We start from the raw sequence: 22,998 nt of genomic DNA on the forward strand, positions 1-22,998 counted from the left end.
AAAATATTAATGAATTAAACAAAAATGTTGTTGCTTAGTAAAAAAATTCTTCTATAATAACAATTTATTTAATCTGACTAATTTATATCAGCAATTCAGACATATATTATACATTTTAAAGTAGAAAGAAGACTTTAAAATGATATTGCCATATTTATGAGTTGCGTTCGTGGGACGACTTTACTGAAAGATAGTTCATTCGATTACATGAAATGAGCCCCAACTGAAGAATATCCGTCACAAAAAAATCATAACATGTGATCTGTCTTTAAAAAGACAACCACATGCAATGGTGACAGTAAAATTCTCGCGCTAGAGATTCCATAGTAAATCACGAGGGAAAACCAGGAAAAAACCTCGTGATACTATCCCGACATCGTAAGTATTAAATCTCACTTTAGTTTACTCTCAAAACTAATACCAAATTCTGACCTTAATATGTACAATATGTTATTTTAAATTATTAATAATAATAATAATACATAGGTATATAAACTATACTAAAATATAAAATATGTACCAACTCGATATGTTATTGACTTACTAATCCTGGTATTTTCTTTCTATTGACTTCCTCTTTTAGAATCGGTAACCACATCCTACTGCATTCTACCGAGGAATTTGCGACACAATTGGTTTTATTCAGCATAATTAAAGCTGCTTCTTTGATTTTTCTCTTTTTACTATCTGTTTCTTTCAGGATCATACTTGAATCTCTCCACTGATCTCTATGTTCATTATCCCATGCGTGTTGACATATTTGAGATCTATCAAATTCTCTATTTTTATATAAGACTGATGTTCACTTATTCTAACGTTTAATGGTCTTGATGTTTCACCTAAATACAATTGTTCGCATTCACAAGGTATTTTATAAATATAATTCTTTGTTCTTTCTTGTTCATTGTTAGGTTTAGTTTTAGATAGAATAGATCTCAACGTGTTTGTTGTTTTGAATGTTGTTGAAATGTTGAATTTATTTCCTATTGTTTTAAGTTTCTCGGATAGTCCTTTTATATATGAAGGGTACAGGTCCATAAAGAGCTAAGTCACCAAATGTTTATTTCGTACAAAACAAAGTTTAAACTTCAAAACCGTTGTTTTGAAGTTTAAACTCCGTTGATTAGATCAGTTACTTGGGTAATTAATTAGACACACACAAGAAATTAAACTTATATTGATCTTATGCAAAATAGAACATAAGCCTTAATTGGTCAAACCACCAAACATTTTATTGGCCTAAAGGAGCTAAGTCTAAAAAAATAAAATCAAGTTAAAATGACAAGTAGACAAAAATTATTAATATGGAATAAATCTAATTCTTGGGCAGGTTAAAAAAAATTGTTTTGCTTCGCCACCACGGAATCCTTTTAAATCTTGAAGACATTTCAATTTTTTAGCAGAGGTTGGTATCAAACGTAATGGTAAGGCAGCCCAAGTCGGGATTTTTGCAGTTACTCGAGCGCGTCAGAAAATCACATGGAGTGAAACCTTGTACCCTGTAAATGTATCCCTACCATATATTGGATCTTACTACAGGCAAGTTCGTTAAGGGGGGTCCGAAAAAAAATATATCCTTAGAAAAATTGGAAATCCTCAGATTAAGTTTTTCTATCATTTGTGACGCACTGAAAAATGCCCATGAAAAGGACCATACCTACATAAATGATCTAAATTCTCGCAATAATTGATTTTTCTTCTCCGAGTGCCTTCTCTTATTGAAGATTGGCAACTTTAGCAAATTCTCTGTTTTGGGTCTTTCTCAGCAAATCGTTCAGACCCAAACCTGACCAACTCATATGTTTTTAAACCAGGAGCAATGTCTTTGTCCTTGTCCAATGTTTTGTCCTGGTCCACGTTTGCTCTTAATCTTACCGTCGATTATGAGCTGTAGTAAAACGAATCTGTTGTTTCTCATTACATGTCCGAGATATGCAGTATTTCGCTTTTTGATGATTTGATAGGTATGATGGAGAACTTACACGTTGGTAGTGTGAGAAGTCCAAGTTATTCGTAACATCGTCTATACACCCAGGTTTCAAATGCTTTAAGTCTCTTCAGACTGGCAACTTTTAGCGTCTACGCTTCAACTTAATAGATAGTTTTTAGGCCCTCTACTTTTTGATATACGTAAAACGTTATACTTGTCATGCGCAATTGAATAAGAGACAGCGTTTTTGAATCCTTTCAGAAACTCATCATATAACACAGATTAACGTTAATTGACATTTGATAACGTATAAACTGCAGTTATGTACTATAACCTATTTTACTTGAATTATTTGCCATAATCGAAGAAAATATTAAAAATCTATTAAGACGACGAAGGCACGAAGAACTAATAGATCACCATTTGATAAGTTTAACAAGAAAATTCGGTCAAGTGTCAGATTATGTTATCTGTTTATTAACTGATCGTTTTTAAGAAAAACAAATTTTGATTACAATTTTATTCGTCACTACTATATTTTTTATTCTAGGTATCTTTGGTTCAGATCATAGGACTTTTTTTCGATTTTTTTTATGATTTAGAGAATATATATATGACATTTGGCAATATTACAAATTAATACGTAATCACTTAATAACGTAAACCTTATTTTTTCCTAAATAATGGAATACCTTATCCGCTACTAAAGTAATCCGTTATACACTAAGCATCAAAATTAACGCACCACCTTAAAAATGGGACATTTTTGATGTCTCGTATTTCCTAAACCTGTTGTCCGATTTTAGTGATTTTTTTAATATATTATAGCTTTATTCTTCAAGAATATCGATGTAGTAATATTGTTGCTAAACAGATAAGTGTCATTATATACCGGGTGTAACAATGATAGTGTGTTTTTTCCTCAAAGTTTGGAACACCCTGTGGAATATTCTAGCGTATATAAAATATTGAAATGAAAACTCAACTGTAGTCTTAGGCTTTCTTAACATTTTGCTTTTTGATTCATTGGCTTATGTTAAATAATAAAAAAGTTAGGTAGGTACTTTAACAACTAGCAACGTTCTTCATCAATACATGGTGTTTCTAAATAAGTGCGACAAACTTTAAGGGGTAATTGTGCATGAAAAAATAATGACCGTTTGATTTATAAACATATGTCTGCAAATGCTTCGTTTCCGAGATACGGGATGTTGAATTTTTTCGTACAAACTGACGATTTATTTATTGCTCGAAAACCGGTTGAGATATGCAAATGAAATTTAGTAAGTTTTAAGAGGTAGTTATTCCGCATTTTTTGGCATACAATTGAGAATTTTATATGCACCATTGGCGTGCATACGGGTAATATGACCCGTATGTATGCCAATTGTGAATATAAAATTCTTAATTGTATGTTAAAAATGCGCAATAACTACCTCTTAAAACCTACTAAATTTCATTTGCATATCTCAACCGGTTTTAGATAAATAAATCGTCAGTTTGTAAGAAAAAATTCAAATTTCCGTTTCACGGAAACGAAGCATTTGCGGACATATGTTTATAAAACAAACGGTCATTATTTCTTCATGCAGAATTACCCCTTAAAGTTTGTTGCACTTATTTAGAAACACCCTGTATTGATGAAGAACGCTGCTAGTTGTTAAAATACCTAACTTTTTTATTATCCAACATAAGCGAATGAATCAAAAAGCAAAATATTAAGAAAGCCCAAGGCTACAGTTTAGTTTTAATTTCAATATTTTGTATACGATAGAATATTCCACATGGTGTTCCAAACTTTGAGGAAAAAACACACTATCATTGTTACACCCGGTATATAATGACACTTATCTGTTTAGTAAGAATATTATTACATCGATATTCTTGAAGAATAAAACTATAACATATTAAAAAAATCACTAAAATCGGACTAATAAAGCTATAACAGGTTTAGGAAATACGAGACATCAAAAATGTCAAATTTTTAAATGCTTAGTATATTTCTGTTAGCAAAAAATGTGATCATTCACAAAGTTGAGCGTATATAGTATATTATACCATAGTATTAATGAGTGGTATCCTCATTGTTTTACATTTTTGTTTCCATCTGTTAAAGCACTTTCGAGGTATATTTTAAATAAAGTGGGGTACAGGCAACATTATTGCTTCAATCCATTTGATATTACAAATCCTGTTTTTATTTATGTCCTTGTTTTTATTTTTGTTATCGGTTGATCGTACAGTATTTTGACGGCTCGTACAGTATTTTGACGGCTTTTGTTAATTATATATTAATATTCGTGCTTTCCATTTATTGACAATGCTTCTTCAGTGAAACGCTATCGTAAGCTTTCCATAGGTCAACGAACAACATATGAATTTCTTGATTCTGTGCCATCTTTTTTTTTTTTCTATTTTCTGAGTTAGGAGAAAATATGGTCAATAGTGGATAGACCCGCACGAAATCCTGTTTGTTCTTTTGCTTATTATCTTACGATTCATTTTTGTTTTCGGCTGCTGAGATAATATTACATAAACTAATTACAAATACTTTAGAACAATTCTTTATTACTTATTGACACAGGTGGTATATAAAAGTATTCCTACTATATTATTTTGGTAAAAACTAATAAATTCTCTCAAAATCTGTGTTGAATTTAAAAGGCATAACTTAATTTAAAATACATTCTAACTTGGTTTCATTTATTAGACACTAAAACTAAGTATTAATCAGTATTCTAAATCTAAAATAAAAATACATGTAATAGAGAGTGTGTTTAAGATTTTGATTAATTTCCATCACCTATCAAACACATATCAGTTTCAGGACCTGGTATACTTAGAGTTATTAGACAAAAGTGGTAATGGTACATAAAACTACTTGGAGCGCTTGCTGGAATGGTACCATTGAACGTTGTAATATCAAAATTAGGCAAATTGGTGTTTAGAGTTACATTGGCAAAGCAAGGCATCTCTACGTTGACAAACTTTTTCTCTTCTTTGATAACTAGTTCTTCTTCTGTTTTGTTTTGGCACAAAATGTCTTGTTCGATGTTTTCCTGACACTCTATTTGGCTCGTCTGGCATGTAGTATTGTACTGCTCGCAATAAGTTGTAGCTGTTAGAGGTTTTATACACATGACTTCACCGAAGCCGGTACAGATAGTGACTAGCTCTGGAGCACATACTACTGTCGCATTATCAATACACGGTATCAGGGCTGTTAATGGTAGATTCAATTCACCAGATGGAGTTTGGGTTGGATTGTCGTAATTGTATGATTGATATTTACGCATCATGGGTATAACTGTAAGGTTCCAGATATAGTTTCCTGTAAACAAAATATAATGTTATAAACGTTCAGGTAAATTTCTTTGGTTTCTAGGAAATTTAAAAGTATTTGAATTTTTATTTCTCTTTTTTTTAAGAATAGCGAATAAAAACTAATAACAAAAATCACTTCAATAGACGAAAGTTAAGCATTACTGATACTGTACAGGATTTATATTAGCATCCAAAAAATAAGAGTAATCCATATCGATTTAATTTTTAAAGTCTCAAATATTATTTACATGTACTGTTTACATTACGTAAATGGGTGACATTGTTTCTGCAATGTAGTCCACTCGTTTTAAAAACAACGGAGTCAGCAATTATGTTACTATTAGTATTTTCACGGTCACATTCAGGTGGAGTCGATCATAACAAAACAATTACGATTTATTTATAGATACGGAGAAAGTAAAGAAGAGATTATTCATTATTCAGACAGCGACGTGGTTAGATCAGATACGTTGTCCGCCAACTAGTTACTGTCGTATTTAGTGTTCTAAATAAATATATGCTGGTAAATAGTGTTTTAACAAATCAACCAGAATAGCTTTTCAAGGATGATGTCAATAGCGTTTTCAGGTTTAACACCGGACAAAGCATTTCTTTACATGGACGATATAGTAGTAATAGGAATATCAGAAAAACATCACTTAGACAACCTAAAAAGGACATTTGAGACATGTCGAAACCTCAATTTGAAACTTAACCCAGGAAAATATCAATTTTTTAGAAGAGAAGTCATATTTAGGACATGATCTTTCTCAGGAAGGAGTATCACCAGATAAAGCAAAATATGCAACGATTGAACAATACCCGACGCCTAAGACAGCAGAAGAGACAAAAAGATTCGTAGCATTTTGTAATTGGTATAGACGTTTTATTCAAAATTTTGCTGAAATATGCAGACCACTAAACAGATTATCGAGAAAAGGAGTAGAATTTTTTTGGTCAAAGGAATGTGAAGAAGCATTCAATAAGCTCAAATTACCTTTGATGAAACCACCAATCTTAAAATATCCAGATTTCAATAAACAATTATTCCTAACGACGGACGCATCCAACGAGAGTTGTTCAGCAATTTTAAGTCAAGATTATAACGGAATAGATCTACCGATAGCATACGCATCAAGAAGTTTTAGTAAAGGAGAATGTAATAAACCTATAATCATTAAGGAATTACTAGCGATTCATTGGGGAATTAATCATTTTAAATGTTATTTATATGGAGCACCAACATTTTTGGTAAAAACGGATCATAAACCATTAACACATTTATTTTCAATGAAGGAATAAACCTCAAAACTTACAAGGATCAGATTAGATTTAGAGGAATACGATTTCGAAATAGAGTATATAACAGGGAAAAATAACTACGCAGACAGTCTTTCAAGAATAACATTGCATCAACTAAAGAACTTATATACTAGCTATAACACGAGCTCAATCAAGAGAAAAGGAAAAAGAAGCAAAGCAAACGGAAGCAGAAACTAAATTTACATTACAGGCAGAAGCCCCCAAACAAACAGTAAGAAAGGTACTAAATAATTTAGAGGCGCATAGACTACCAATTTTGCCCTTTGGAGCAGAACTGATCTCACCGAGACTGAGCATCAGGGCCAAAAACAAAATTAAGTGCAGCAAGAGCATGGCCACAGGATTCAATCACTTCGATTTAAATCAAATGTTGGCACAGCTGGATAGGCTGGCGGTAGAGAATGCAGTACGTAAAGTAAAGATATACGTAAATGATATTATTTTTATATTGTGCACAATTGATGAATTTATAAAGGAAGGAAACAAAATATTGAAAAATGTAGAAATATACATATGTGAAGTACCAGAAACAATAGAAGATGGCAAAGAAAAACGTAGATTAATAGAGGCATATCATAATCACCCGATGTTTGGCGGACACGTAGGGAATAATAGACTAATAAAGAATCTAAAAGCAAGATTCAGATGAAACAATTTGGAAAAAGTCGTAAGGAAATACGTTAAACAATGTCATAAATGTCAAATTAACAAACCGAAAAGAACACATGTCGAAGAATTCGTGATATCGGACACTTACAATCGGACACTACAAAACCATGGGACATAGTGTACATAGATACGATAGGTCCATTCACTAAAAGTAATGAAGGCAATAGATACTGTATCACAATGTTGTGTGAACTGACAAAATACGCAGTAAGTATACCAGTGTGCAATAAAGAAGCCGAGACAATAGCCCGAGGAATTTTTGATCATTTTATACCAACATACGAACTCATGAAACAAATAAGAACAGACCAAGGCACAGAGTACAAAAACGAAGTAATGAATGAACTAACAAAGCTGTTAAAGATAGAGCACAACTTTTCAACGGCATACCATCCACAGTCCATTGGAAGTTGTGAGAAACTGCACAGAACATTAAACGAGTACGTAGGAGCATTCATAGATGAAGACAGAGAAAATTTTGATGTGTGTTGCTGAATGTTCACATACTGTTACAATACAACCCCTAACGCGTATCATGGTTACACGCCGTTTGAATTGCTGTTTGGCAGGAAAGTTAACTTACCAGAAGACCTTACACGAGAGGTTCAACCATGTTACAATATAGATGCCTACTGCAATGAGTTACGATACAAGCTACAATGCGCACACGAGAGAGCTAGAACCTGCTTACTAAAGCACAAACAAGAGCTGCAAGAAAAGAGTAAGCTCAAAGCGACGCCACAACACTTTAAAATAGGAGACCTAGTCCTGGTAAAAAGAGAAGATAATGGTAAGTTTGATAGTCTGTATGTAGGCCCCTTCACAATAACAGAGGTAAATAACGTTAATTGTAAAATTAAAATGGAAAATAATAAGATCAAGGAAATACATAAGAACAGACTATATTTATGCTTACAGTCCAAGGACACAGTGAGTGACAGGTGAAAACGGGAACAATGTTGATATCGAATATTTATTTTTCTTTGCTTTTAGTTATTAGTTATACGGAATAGATATTTAATTTTGTATTGTTTGAAACACAGTAATCAGTTGGTGACGTTGTCTAGAAAAATTTTCTTCTTTGTCGGAAGGGCAGAGAAAATAATGTACATCTCTCAGAAAATTTTTCTTGTAAGGGATAGGAATGTACAGGATTTATATTAGCATCCAAAAAATAAGAGTAATCCATATCGATTTAATTTTTAAAGTCTCAAACAAATATTATTTACATGTAGTGTTTACATTACGTAAATGGGTGACATTGCTTCTGCAATGTAGGCCACTCGTTTTGAAAACAACGGAGTCAGCAATTATGTTACTATTAGTATTTTCACGGTCACATTCAGGTGGAGTCAATCATAACAAAACAATTACGATTTATTTATAGATACGGAGAAACTAAAGAAGAGATTATTCATTATTCAGACAGCGACGTGGTTAGATCAGATATGTTGTCCACCAACTAGTTACTGTCGTATTTAGTGTTCTAAATAAATATATTCTGGTAAATAGTGTTTAACAAATCAACCACATCATCGGGGGTAACAACCCCCAGTACCAAGATATTTTTTTATAAATTTCATTATAGTTTTTCTTTAGTTCAATGTTTTGGGTCAAATCTTTAGACGTTCATTTGACTGCCTTTTCTTCAATAGACCAGGGCGCATCTGTAAAAATATTAGTACATTTGGACGTTGAGAGGTGACTCAAATTTTTTTGCAGAAATTGCTTAAAAATAACTCCGATAATAATATTTGAGTTCTCCTCCCTCTCAAAAAGGTCCGGAACATTGTTTAAATAATCAGAATGTCAAAAAATGAAGGAAAAATTCGATTTTTTTCTTCGTTTTTGATTATAACTTTAAAAGTATTCATTTCCGAGAAAAGTTGTACTGACATAAAAGTTTCGTAATTAAATGTCCTACAATATGGAATTGGTTAAAAATTTAAAAAATAGTCACCCTTGTTGCAAAATTGCAATAATTGCGAAAAAACCATACAAAAACAAGTATTCGCATTTTACGTTTTTCAACCATTTATGCTACACTTAGGACCTTCATATTTCACCCAGAAAAACTTTATGATACAGTAAAACAATACTGTAAATTTCATTAAGATCGGTTTAATAGATTTTGCAAAATAAATTCTGCAATCCAGCTTTCGCAAAAAAGAATTATTTTTTCAAAATGTTACAGGACTGAAAATAAAGCAGATAGCAAGTTGAATTTTTTTTGCGTATAGAAATGTACTGTACCTTTCATTTGCAATTTGCAAAATTAAAAGCGATTAACTACCACGGCGTCAGGAATCTTTTTAAATAAATATTAATTATTGGTGCTACGCGCAGGACAGCGGATAGTTTGCTCTGATTGGGCATTCCAAAGACCTTTGATAATGATTGATACATTTTAATTTTTATTACATTTTGATATAAATAAATCAATTTGTTTATTGCAAAATAAAAACACATACTCTATCCTTTGAAATATCACTTTTTTTAGCAAAAACTTTCTTTGTTCATATATTTTAACTTAGAGAATAAAAGTTTATTATTTTTAAACATGTTCAATTGTTTAAACTATATTTCACAAGCAATAATAAAATTAGTTTGATTTTTGTGGAATTAAAATATTAAAATACAACAAAATATAGAGCAAGAAAATAATATATTAGATAAAGATTGGAAGAAATTTTTGTGGAAATCAACTGGTGTGAATCGAACACCGCTGTCCTGCGCGTAGCACCAAAAATGAATGTTTATTTAAAAAAATTTCCTGGCGTGGTAATTAATCGATTTTAATTTTGTAAATTTCAAATGAAAGGTACAGTACACTTCTATAAGCAAAAAAAAATTCAACTTGCTATCTGCTTTATTTTCAGTCCTGCAACATTTTAAAAAAATAACTTTTTTTTTGCGAAAGCTGGATTGCAAAATCTATTAAAGCGATCTTAATGAAATTTACAGTGTTGTTTAACTATAAAAATTTTCTGGGTAAAATGCGAATACTTGTTTTTGTATGTTTTTTTCGCAATTGTTGCTATTTTCCAACAAGGGTAACTATTTTTTAAATGTTTAACCAATTCTATATTGTAGGAAATTTAATTACGCAACTTTTATATCAGTACAACTTTTATCAGAAATGAATAGTTTTAAAGTTATAATCAAAAAGCCAATAAAAAAATCGAATTTTTCCTTCAAATTTTGACATTTTGATTATTTAAACAATGTTCCGGACCATTTTGAGTGGGAGGATAACTCAAATATTATTATTTGAGTTATTTTCAAGCAATTTCTGCAAAAAAATTTGAGTCACCTCTCAACGTCCATCTCAAAACAGATGCGCCCTGGACTACAATGCAAGTGAATGAAAATTTGCAGACATATGCCTTCGCGGGAATAATACACGAATAGTCAATAAAAAAATTTTTTGTTTGTTAATTGTTTAAATAAAAAAAACGATTTTAATGAAAAATGCTTAAATTCTCTTGTTTTTTACAACGAAGAAACTTGAAACTTTTACAGATTGTAGCTGATTATATGAATTACACATAGTTTCACTTTTTACGTTAATTGTTTACGTTATGCTTCATAAATAAACAATATACTTTCAAATTTTTTGCCGATTCCGACTACTTTCATGTTTGTACATCATATGTTTTATACATATATTTTAATAAACGTGACGATATATTTTAATAAATATGAATAAAAATGGTATACATTTTTATTTTATATTATTATATATTTTAATGTTTGAAAAGTGTAAGACTTATAGAATAATAATAAGTAAAAAATAAAAAAATATGAAAAAAAAATTTAAGAAACTCTTTTTTTTAATTACGATTGACTAAAATTAAAAATATTACAAAAAATTCAACTAAAAAGCAAAAAATAAAAAAATTCAAACTTGAAGGATTATTCGAAAAAAAAAAACTGACAGATTAAATATACAAAAATCTCACATATTCGTTAAAAATAACTAACACATTCATTAAAGAAAAGCGTAGGACGAAAACCGTTTATTCGATGAAGACGCGCCCCATGCTTTTCTTTAACGAATGTGTTAGATATTTTTTATTTTTTAATGAATATGTGAGCTTTTTGAATATTTAATCTGTCTAACATTTTTTTTTTTCGAATAATCCTTCGAGTTTGAATTTTTTTTTATTTTTTTCTCTAGAATATTTGTGCATAACAATTATATTAGATGCTATCATATTATTATGTAATTATTCGATATTGTACATAAATAATTTAATATAAATATTAACTGTACCTACATCTTGTACGAAAATAATATGTATAATCTTTTTATACAAAATTTATAATAAATGAGAAGATACTAACCTGCCAAAATATTCCTATAATTAAATTTCTCCAAAATGCTCTCATCTGAACACTTGCTGTATTCTGGTCCCGCTACAGCCATAGTAGTTACACAGTACTGATAATCATCACCTGTCTTTGCAGCTCCAGGTTCATTTAATAGATTAATATCAACACTGAGATTTGTATAACACGGCAAATTAACTGTTGTTTCTGTTTGTTGTTGCGTAGTATTTTGACAAAGTGGATCAGATTTGTCTGCGCAAGGTATAGTAGTATTGATACACATTGCTTTTTCATCAGCACAAGGGGCAGCTTGCGACATGGTGACAACACACAAAACTGTATTGTTTGTAGTACAGATAGCAGTTGCTCCTAAACAATAAACATAATTAGTATATAACTAAACTAAGAAAAAGAACTAAACTAAAGAAAACTAAATTAAAATAACTTAGAAAAAGAACAAAACTTGAGAAAATAATTGCAACAATATAAATGCATAGATAGGTGGTAGAAGAAGCACTGAAGGCCGGAAATTAATAAAGAACATACGGAAAGAAAAAGGGAGGCACATCATATTACAAATAACAACAGAAAAATAGGAAAATTCTTCGAAAATCTACCAGAATGCTGAAAAGATTTAAATGCTGCTTATTATACAGCATATTTGTTTGGTAACCGGTGTGAATTGCTCGAACGCAATTGCTTGAAATCAATTACTCGAAATCAATTGCTCGAAAACTAATTGCTTGACATGAAAATTGTTCGAAATACAAATTGCTCGAATAAAAAAGAAAATTATATAAGTATCTAAATATTTATACATAATACAAAATATAGACATAAGAAAGATATGGACAAATTATGGGATATTCCACGTATATAATCGTATATTAATATTTATGCTGAAATAATAGTTATTACAAATCTAAAATAACTTTGAACTTTGGAAATAAAAAGGAAAATAACGGTTTTGATTTAGTCTCATTATGATAATTAGGAATTATGATAATTCCAGGTATTAGGGAAGGATTAAAATCATTACCTTAATTTTATCGAAGATTGGCATCGCGGATGCCAAAATGCAAATAAGCGCTGATAGGTTATTGCGTTTAATGAATAATTATTATGAACAACAAAAATAGTATATTGTACAACAAGTGAGAAAAAAAAAACATATTTCTCACGAGCGAAGAAGTTTGTTGGCACGAGCCGAGACACGAGGCGAGGGAGAAATATGTCATTTTCTCATGTGTTGTACACTGTACTTTTCCTATGGATGCGGTTTTGCCAAGAGTTCAAACTTCAAAATTAAATAATTTAGGTGCTTTTAAGTATATTATATGCATAAATTGACATCTATATATATAAAATTCTAATTCGCAGGCTTTGCTACCGTACTCCTCCGAAACCGCTTGACCGATTTTCATGAAATTTGGCAGGTGGACTCGACTGAACATGGAGTAGGTTGTTATCTATATTTCATGTCCGTACGTCATAAGGGGGCTTTTATATCTTTAGCCGTTATTTTTTTAAAAAAATTTCGTGGTTTAACATCTATATATATAAAATTCTAATTCGCAGGCTTTGTTACCGTACTCCTCCGAAACCGCTTGACCGATTTTCATGAAATTTGGCAGGTGGACTCCTTGCTTAATTGCGAAAAGAACGGCGTATAAATCGTCTCTCTAGCTCAATTAGTTTCCGAGATAGCAAAACGAGGCCGTAGGATAACACGAGAGCACTAGAGACAACACTAAGCACACGAAACGAATGAGCGAAAATTGTACTAAAATCCGTGAAAATATAAAGTTTTTAACTTTACGATTACTATTTTTAATGTACAAAAAATATTTTAAAATTTTGCCGAAGGACCAGATCTCTGGTATAACAATCAAATTTTGGCGGAGGTGCAAATCTGGTATAATCGAAATTTTGGCGGATGCTTTTGGTGGAGGTTCGTAGTTGCCAAATTTAGTCGCGTGTTGGCTGCTGTACGATACGTGACGATACGATATCTGAAAGTTATGACGATTTGTCTTTTGTAATAAATGCAAGTTTATTTTATCTTATATTAAAGAAAAAAAGAAACACAGATATTGGATACATCCCATCATAAAGGAACGAAATTATAAGGAATTTTGTTACACATTATATAACGAAATTAATATAATAAAGGCCCAGAGAAGTTTTTTAATTTTACAAGAATGTCTAAAAAATATTTTCAGGAGTTATTAGTAAGTATAAAAGAGCCGTTTTCAAGAAATAACACCATTATGAGGGAAAGCATATCACCTAAGAAAAACTATTTATAACGCTAAGAGGCTGTCCATTCAATGGTACGCCACTGAGCAAATACAGGTGTTAAATTGATGCCCCTCTATTATACCCAATTTATTGGGCTACACATAGTGATGTTTCACAAATTATTATTAACAAAAAAATTATTCAAATTAAAGGCACAGTACTTATCGAGAAAGACGAAAACCAGAATATACAAAACCGTAATAAGAGCAACAGTCACCTGCCGGATGTGACACATGGGTGCTAAATAAAACAGAAGGAGAAATGATAAAGAGTTGAGAACGGGCTGAGAGCTATTTTCAGGGAAAATAATACAGATACGGAAGACGGCTGGCATAGAAGCAGCAATCAAGAATTAAGGATACATTACAAGGAACCAAGTATAACAAGATAAACAAAGTCATAAAGAATCAGATGGGCAGGTCATTTTGAGGGGATGGATAAGGAAAGAATGCCAAAGATGGTACTGCTAAGAAGACCAGTTGGGACTAGGGACGAGGTAGACTAGGACTGCAAAAAAGTTTCAGGAATATAATAGTATCGATGAAAATTACACACTGGAAAGGAAAGGCGAAAAATAGGATATAGTGGAGAACTAGAGAACTGGAGAAATATTTTACATACCTAGACATCAAATAAAATTATATATAAGTTATTAGTATAAACTGTATTGTGTAAAATTTGAAAAAAAAATTATTTTTAGTAGATTACTTTTTTCCAGATAGAAATATTGTACCTAATTAAGTTGCTCTTTAAGCTATAAGATAAAAAATTAAAAATAAAATGAGTCCCATATAAAAATAATTTGATATGGGAGTAAAAAATTCAAGGCAAAATATAGTTCAAGTCTGTAATTTCCATCATTAAACAAGCTTTGGCAACACTCACAACAAAATTCGCTAGAAAACAGCTCAAACGTCTGTGTTATACCACGATACACGCATTTATGATATGCCGTCGAAGTCGTAAAACCGATTGGCGACATTAGGGCGAGATATGGTTTCTAGGATGGGTCGCGGTAACGCCGCTGCAACGAAAATTTTAAGAGCGCCTGGTGTGTGTCACTGCATCAAAGTATAGTAAGGGATGCGTTGCTTTCGACATTTTAGCGGGGGTTCAGTCGACGTACGCCGTTCCGTCTGTGTTAGCGCATACTCCCTACTGAATTTCGAACATAATGGTACTATTTTTTTTGTCTCTAGCGCCGTCCGTTTCCGAAATAGCGAACCGTAAGCAGTAGAAAAATTCTGAGCACAGAAGAAGAACGAGCGGGAAATTTTATAAAAGAAAAGTGCAACAGTTTAACTTTTGAACTCAAATTGAACAAAATATGAATTTCACATAATTTGTCCTATTAAATGTACCTTTCCGTCTAATTTTTTTCTAATTTCCAAATATCATATAATTGTCCTATTAAATGTACCTTTTCTTATATACCTACAAATTTTGCATTATTGTGAATAAATATTTAGACATATAATTTTATTTTTAATTCGAGGAATTTGTATTTCAATCAATTGTTATGTCGAGCAATTCATTTTCGAGCAGTTGATTTTGAGTAAAATTATGACACATTATCTAATTATGACACACTATCTAAGGTGCAACGAAGTTCACCGGGTCATCTAGTAAAATATATATGCATGTAGGTCTTTAACATTCTTAAAATTGATATACTTTATTTAGTTAAAATTCTAATTAACAGTTATTTTTAAACAGTTCTGAAAGGTAATTCCTGGTAAGTCTTGCACACATTTTGTTTGACAACATTAATTGTGTTTGTATTATGCATGTTACCATGGAAACTGCTATCATAATATGTATGACGAACCGGCGGAGAACCCGTGAGAAAAATTATTTCTCACTGCGTGAGAAATGTTTCATTTTGAATGTATATAAGTAGTGAGAGAAGTTGCATATTGTATAGCATCTATAGAAAAATAATATTTATGTTACCTGGAATATTACATAATTCGTCATATTAAAAGTATCTTTCTGTACATTTACGCATATGTACCGGATGTCACAATAAGAATGGCTCTCGGCCATATCTCAGGAACCGTTTATAGTACAGCTTTGAGAAAAAATATTTATAACAAAAGTTGCCTCAAGAAAAGCCTGGAAAATATTTTCATACCACCGCTAGAGGGCGTAATTGAATATCAAAAATTCAAAAACCAAAATTTTACAAAATTTACCTAATGAAAGGGCACTGAAAATCCAATCATCGTTTTCTTCATAAAATTCTGCGCAAATTTGATTTCACAAGTTTAAGTCTACCTTTGCAAATAAGAGGCGGGGGTGAGTGGGAACCTTCTTATGAAAAATGGCTGTAAGTCCGGTTTTGCTAAATCGAATTTTGCATACTTGGTCTTGTTGAAATCAGCTCTTTTTCGTCAATGTAAGTGTCTTATTTTCTAAATAGCGTAATAAGTAAAATGCATGCTAGGAGGCGGTTTTTAATTATTTTCAGAAATCTAGATTACAAAATCTGTAATCTGTATTACAAAATTAGACCAAATTAGCAACATAATACCGAAAACCGCATGTCGATACCTATTTTCTATCTCGAGATATCATAAGAAACGTGTAAATTTTAAACAAAACTGTTAATGTCATCGGTAAACGAAGTTAAGGAAAAGTAGTGTACTATGGAAAAAACAAAGAAACATTTTCCAGATGTAAACGTATATAATTAATTAAAACAACAATAAGACAAACAACACTATAAAATATAACAAAGAAATAAAAGCAACTACTTACTTAGTGACGACCTAAATGTTCAAATTGTTGCTCATAATTTTCGATGATGCATTTACTCATTTACCGCTCAGCATTTACTCTTTCAAGAGTAGATTGAACAGCAGTCTCAATTTCTGCTTTCGCAATGCTTTGAATGGCGTTTCGTATTCTCTAGATTCTAGATCATATTTTCTCGAGTAGTGAGCCTAGCGGCAAAAACAAGGTCTTTAATCCGTCCCCATAAATAAAAGTCTAAAGGCTGTATGACACTATGCATTTTCTTGTATCATTTCTAATATCGTTTCTGATATCGTTTCTTGTATACACTTGTATCATTTCTTGTACGTACATTTGTGCCCTGTATGACACTATGCAAGTTCTTGTATCGAAAATTGTATGAAATTCGGCACGTGATTGGTCGAAATTCTGTTTGTCACCCTGTGTCACGTCACGTTACATTGATATGGTAGAGTACTGCGTCTACAGCTGATTTTAAGAATTTTATAAAATTTATAAACTTTTAATTAACATTTTAATAAATGTTAACCAGAATTTTACGTTGACTGTTTGAGGTTTATTATTTGTGTTTTTATTTTGTTTTGATATTTGTGCTAAAATATTTGCATTAGAATTATCTTCAGTTTGATCCACATTAGGAACTATTGTATTTTCGTCTATTAAAAAATTATGCACCATGAAACCTAAATTTATAGTTTGAACTTTACTAGGAGCTAAATATATGGTTATTAGTAGAACAGTAGTCCATACCAAACGGTATATTAAGTATGAATAAAATATTTATAAATAATACCTACAAAAACACAAATAAATTCATCAATACATGATCCCATTTTCATTTCAGCCGCCATTATGAGTAAGTAATTATGACATTTTAGATGTTTTACCAGCAGGTTTTACGTTTTTGCTCTTTGCGCAGAAATTGGCGCAGTTCTTGTACAAGAATCTGTGCCTGACACAAATTCTTGTATCGTTTCTGATATCGTTTCTTGTATCTGTGTATGACACTATGCATTTTTTTGACATATCAGAAACGATATTAGAAATGATACAAGAAAATGTATAGTGTCATACAGCCTTAAAACAGTTAAATCTGCTGCTATTTAATCTACTCTTGAAAGAGTAAATGCTTGAATCGAAAATGATGGGCAACAATTTGAACATTTAGGCAGTCACTAAGACTAAGCAAGTAGTTGCTTTTGTTTCTTTGTTATATTTTATAGTGTTGTTTGTCTTATTGTTGTTTTAATTAATTATATATGTTTACATCTGGAAAATGTTTATTTGTTTTTTTCATAGCACACTACTTTTCCTTAATCTCGTTTACCGGTGACAGTAACAGTTATGTTTAGAATTTACACATTTCTTAAGATATCTCGAGATATAAAAAAGGTATCGACATGCGCTTTTCGGTATTATGTTGCTAATTTGTTCTAATTTTGTAATACATGATTAAAAATGCATACTTGTATTTAATATTTTCCAAAGAAAACTAGATTTCTGAAAATAATTAAATAACGCCTCCTAGCTTGCATATTACTTATTAGGCTTTTTCGAAAATAAGACACTTACATTGACGAAAAAGAGCTGATTTCAACAAGACTTTAAACTTGTGAAATCAAATATGCGCAGAATTTTATGAAGAATACGATGATTGGATTTACAGTGCCCTTTCATTATGTAAATTTTGTAACATTTTGATTTTTTAATTTTTGATATTCAATTACGCCCTCTAGCGGTGAACCTACAATTATGAAAATAATTTCTAGGCTTTTGCCGAGGCAACTTTTGTTATAAATATTTTTTTCTCAAAGCTGGACTATAAACGGTTCCTGAGATATGGCCGAGAGCCATTCTTATTGGGACACCCTGTACATTTAGGTATATATTTTGAATTATTGTGAATAAATATTTGGATGAATATATAACTATATTTTTTATTCGAGCAATTTGTATTTCGAGCAATTCTCATGTCGAGCAATTAGTTTCCGAGCAATTGATTTCGAGCAATTGCGTTCGAGCAATTGACCTAGAATCTATTTGTTTACTGTGATGTTTGTAAAGTCGAAATCTGATAGATTCAATATTTACTAACGGGAGAAATTTTAATCTCTATTTTTCTGTTGATAGTAGTTATATAAATGTGAATATCAACCCTAATAATATTTATATTAGCATATTTTTTCACTTTATATCATTACCTGTACAGACTGTTGTTAAATTTCCTTCGCACATAGTTAAGAGATTAGAGGGTAGCTTGATTTCCTCTCTAGCTTCTGGTGGTTGATTGTAGTAATTATACACATTGTATGGTCTTTTCTGTCCCACACCAAAGATCCCTTTCACCAAACTAGAAGTTACGTGGTAAATGGCCATACCAGTTAAAATGTTGCCAAAGGTGCTACCGCCACTAAAGAAGCCGGATTTCCTTTGCATACCTATAAAATTATTGGTTATATCAATGTTATGAAGAAAATCTATAAACGCATTCATTGCGCATGACTTGGATCGGTAGCGCTTAACTTTTTATGCTAGTGATTCAGATTCGAGTTGAGGTTAAGACCTGAATTAAAAACATCAGTACGCTCTTAGCACTGGAATAGGTGCCAATTTTTGACGAGCGTGTCAATAAAATATTGTAGGTATGTTTAAAAATCAGAAAAGTAATCAAACAACCAGAGACCGAGACAGATTCATCAGAAACAAGACCCGATAAAACCACAACACAAATACTACTGGAAACGACAGAGATGAGAATAATGAGAAAAATTACAGGAAATACGCCGAGATCGAAATAGCAGTGACGACAGAAGAAAATGTAACGTACAGTGTATAAACGAATAGGCACTAAATAGAAAAAATAATGGATTAACCACATAAGCAGAATAGGAGAGACACGTGTGACGTGTGATCAAAATAGCAAGAGACAAATCATAAATACGTAGAAGAATCCGCAAGTAAACAAGCAGAATTGTTTATTAAGAGGAGAAGGAAGAAGAAGATGTTTAAAAAGTGTTTCTCGTTTAGTTTCGGCCAGTTCGTTGGTTGGTAATTTCGTTTACGAGTAACGATCAAAATCAACCTGGCCCTTCAGAAATCAAAACAAATTAAATTGCATGACAAAAAACATGTGTTTTATATATCCATTGAGTTTCCACATAAACAAAGGATAACCTTAACTAACATTACTGTTTAAATAAGTTAACATTTTTGGAATAAAGCTGCCACTAGAGTCGGCTAGTAGTGTGTATATTAGTAGATTATTATTAAAGACTAAAACAAATATTGTTTTCCACCTACCTCTACCGAAAGTATACTTTTCCGGACCTGATTGTAGGGAGCAAAATTGTACTTTTCCTCCCTAGGGAGGAAAATATTTTTCCTCCCTAGGGAGGAAAAGTAAAAGTGACGTCATTGTATTTAATTCATGAAATATAACTTATTGACGCCCTGTACAATATATATTTTCTATTACGTAAGTATCTATATATTTTAACGTTTATTTAAAAACACTCTGTATTTTGCAGAATGGTAAAAAACAGTAAATTGTTATTCTGATTTAACAATGTTTACATTAATAATTTGACTTATATTTGACAGTTGACAGTTATATTGTACCTACTTGTTACTTTTAGTTCTAATAAATTTTGTTGGTTAGTTACATAAATAAATTAAGTAAAAATGAAAAAAATACTTGTTATTTGAGGAAGGTGGAAAAACCATATGTATAACATGGGAGTAAAGTGCCTTTTCCTCCCTTGAATGATTACTGCCCTCCGCTACGCGTCGGGCAGTAAACTTCATTCTCGGGAGGAAAAGTAGCACTTTCCTCCCTTGTTATACAAATAGCTATTGTTACATTTGGTATGGTTTTAACCAGTACCGTATTTCCCCATACGTCAAATACGCAAAGGCGTCAAGCGGCAAAATATAAAAAGAAACGAAGACGTACATCTTCAATACTAAATCAAATAAAATGCATAGTTAAACATGCGCCGTCCACTAATTGAATTTGGTGGACATTTGTGCTGCTGAATGTGCCCAAGAAGGTGTACCTAAGATTTTTTGAAACGGTGCAGAACCTATAGGTTATACCTACATTTTTCTCAGCATCTACTCGCCGTTGGTAAATTTTACTTTTCGATTTAAAAACAAATTTCTTTCGAGAAGACGTAATTTCTGAAAAAAATACTCTATCAAATTAATATGCTATTATATATACGGGCTCATAATTTGGAAACCACTTTTACTAAAGCTTTGCTTTGCTTGGCGGAGCGTTACTTTTCAACACTTAAAACGGTTAAAAATGTACTTAAGATCAACCATGGAGCAAGACTGACTCAATTCCTTGACAATATTGACAGTAAAATCTGATTTGACAATAACCTTAGATTAGATACGATTATCAAATCATTTGTATCCATGAAATCTCGACGACAGTAATGTAATTATTATACTGATCTACATGTATTTTTTGAATAAAAATCAAGTTTGGGAGTATTGTTTCTACTTACCTAGTTAACCCATTAACCGCCAAGCAAAGAAATACTGCAATAATATGCAGGGCCGCCGAGAGGGATGAGCGGGCCCCGGTAAAAAGTGAACTGGCGGGCCCTTATAAAAAAGTGAAGAGCGAAAAAAATTGTTCAATTTTTATAGAAATAAAATTATTAATAATAAATAGTAAGAAACATTTCAAATTTAAATTTTATTAAATTTTGATTATATTATTTATAATTGTGAAAATATTTATAATACAGGTGTTTTCGAGTTTTCTGATCGGCAAAACTGTCTCTAATTTTCGAAAAATCGCATGATTTTGCTAAATCATTCTCAATTCACAAAGTTGATAGGCAGCTAACCGATCCTGTTTCATTGTAGCTATCATTACCTCATAGCATTTTTTATGCGAAAAAGAAAACTAAAGGATCTTTCTGCTTCTTCTGCTACTGTCACCGGTAATGTGCAAAATATTCTTAAACGATTCAAATTTGAGATGTTTAATTTTATTAAGCAAATCTATTGGAGAAAGTTGAGATTCACCAATATTATCCGTGTACCTATATCGCTCTCAAATGAAAAATTTCATCTATCAATTCTTCACTGATGTGATCTCTGTGATTTATTGCTGTTAAAATTTTAAACCAAATCGACTAAAGGTCATAATATTAAATATAGCCGGGTATCAATTAAACGCATTATGGATATAAAGTGAAGAGCAAAATAAAACGGGAAAAATTACGTCTTTGGTCAGGTCGATGTCGGGCCCCTTACATCGCCGGGCCCCTTACATCGCTGGGCCCCGGTAAAATGTATCGGCTGTACCGCCCTCTAGGCGGCCCTGATAATATGTAATATATTTTATTAACCACAGTAAAAAAACTTAAACATTCGTAAAAAAATTGTTTTATATTTTGATAATGGCAGGTGGAACAACAACAAAATGGTTCGTTTTCGAACCTTTGGCGGGACTGAGATATAAAAATTCAACTACAGAATTTTATTTTTTGTGAAAAGTCTCAAAACATTTAGAGTGTAAATGGACCTGGCATTTTTGATTGCCTACATCCCTAACATTGCCTACACCTTCTTCAGCTTCTTTGTCAAAAACGAAGTCGAACGGCCCTCTATCTTTTTTAGAAAATATTTTAGATTACACTTTTTCCAGTTTACACTTTTCAATCCTGTATCTCGCACTGTGCCAGTTGCATAAATTCGCCAAATCGACATATTGTCTACAACACTACACAACCTGCCTTATGTAGTCCAGCCCTAGATTATAACAAAACTGAATACCAGAATACTCGTCTTTGTAAAGGTAAGTACCCACTACGTTCGTAATTGCACGGTCCGGGAGCGCCAACCATCCACTATGTTCACGAACCTCTGGCACTCCCTGCTACTGCTCCAATCGATACGGTATGCGCTCCTCTACACATAAACCGACACCAATTGGAACACCGATGCGGAGCGCGCACTGTTTCACGGTCCGGGAGCGCCAACCATTCACTCTGTTTACAAACCTCTTGCGCTCCGCGCTTCCTGCAACTGCCCCAATCGATACGGCATGCGATCCTCTACATATAAACCGCCACCTATTGGACCGCCGAGGCGTAGCGCACACTGTTGCACGGTCCGGGAGCGACAACCATCGACTATGTTCACAAACCTCTTGCGCTCCCTGGAACTGCTCCAATCGATACGGTATGCGCTCCCTTACATGTCACAGATTGGAGCGCCGAGGCAGAGTGCGCACGATTGCACAGTCCGGGAGCGCCAAACGTATTCACTATGTGGAGCAGTTGCAGGAGCTCGGAGCGCAAGCATGGTGGATACGTGCTTTTACACATAATAAAGAAATA

General features: G+C 32.2%; 1 protein-coding gene across 3 annotated transcripts in view; it reads right to left on the minus strand.

Annotated features, from left to right (window-relative positions):
• Positions 1 to 4,478: 4,478 nt before the first annotated feature.
• Positions 4,479 to 22,998, minus strand: part of LOC114331857 (filaggrin-2-like) — a 49,221-nt gene continuing 30,701 nt past the window's right edge. For all 3 annotated transcript variants that reach the window (XM_050642975.1, XM_050642974.1, XM_028281534.2), the window contains 3 exons: positions 18,838 to 19,074; positions 11,594 to 11,947; positions 4,479 to 5,261 (listed from right to left, as the gene is read on the minus strand). In XM_050642975.1, the coding sequence (XP_050498932.1) occupies positions 4,720 to 5,261; positions 11,594 to 11,947; positions 18,838 to 19,074 (1,133 nt within the window). In that variant the 3' untranslated portion in view covers positions 4,479 to 4,719. The remainder of the gene's footprint in view (positions 5,262 to 11,593; positions 11,948 to 18,837; positions 19,075 to 22,998) is intronic.

This window comes from Diabrotica virgifera, chromosome 2, assembly GCF_917563875.1.
Source record: "Diabrotica virgifera virgifera chromosome 2, PGI_DIABVI_V3a".
Taxonomy (NCBI): domain Eukaryota; kingdom Metazoa; phylum Arthropoda; class Insecta; order Coleoptera; family Chrysomelidae; genus Diabrotica; species Diabrotica virgifera.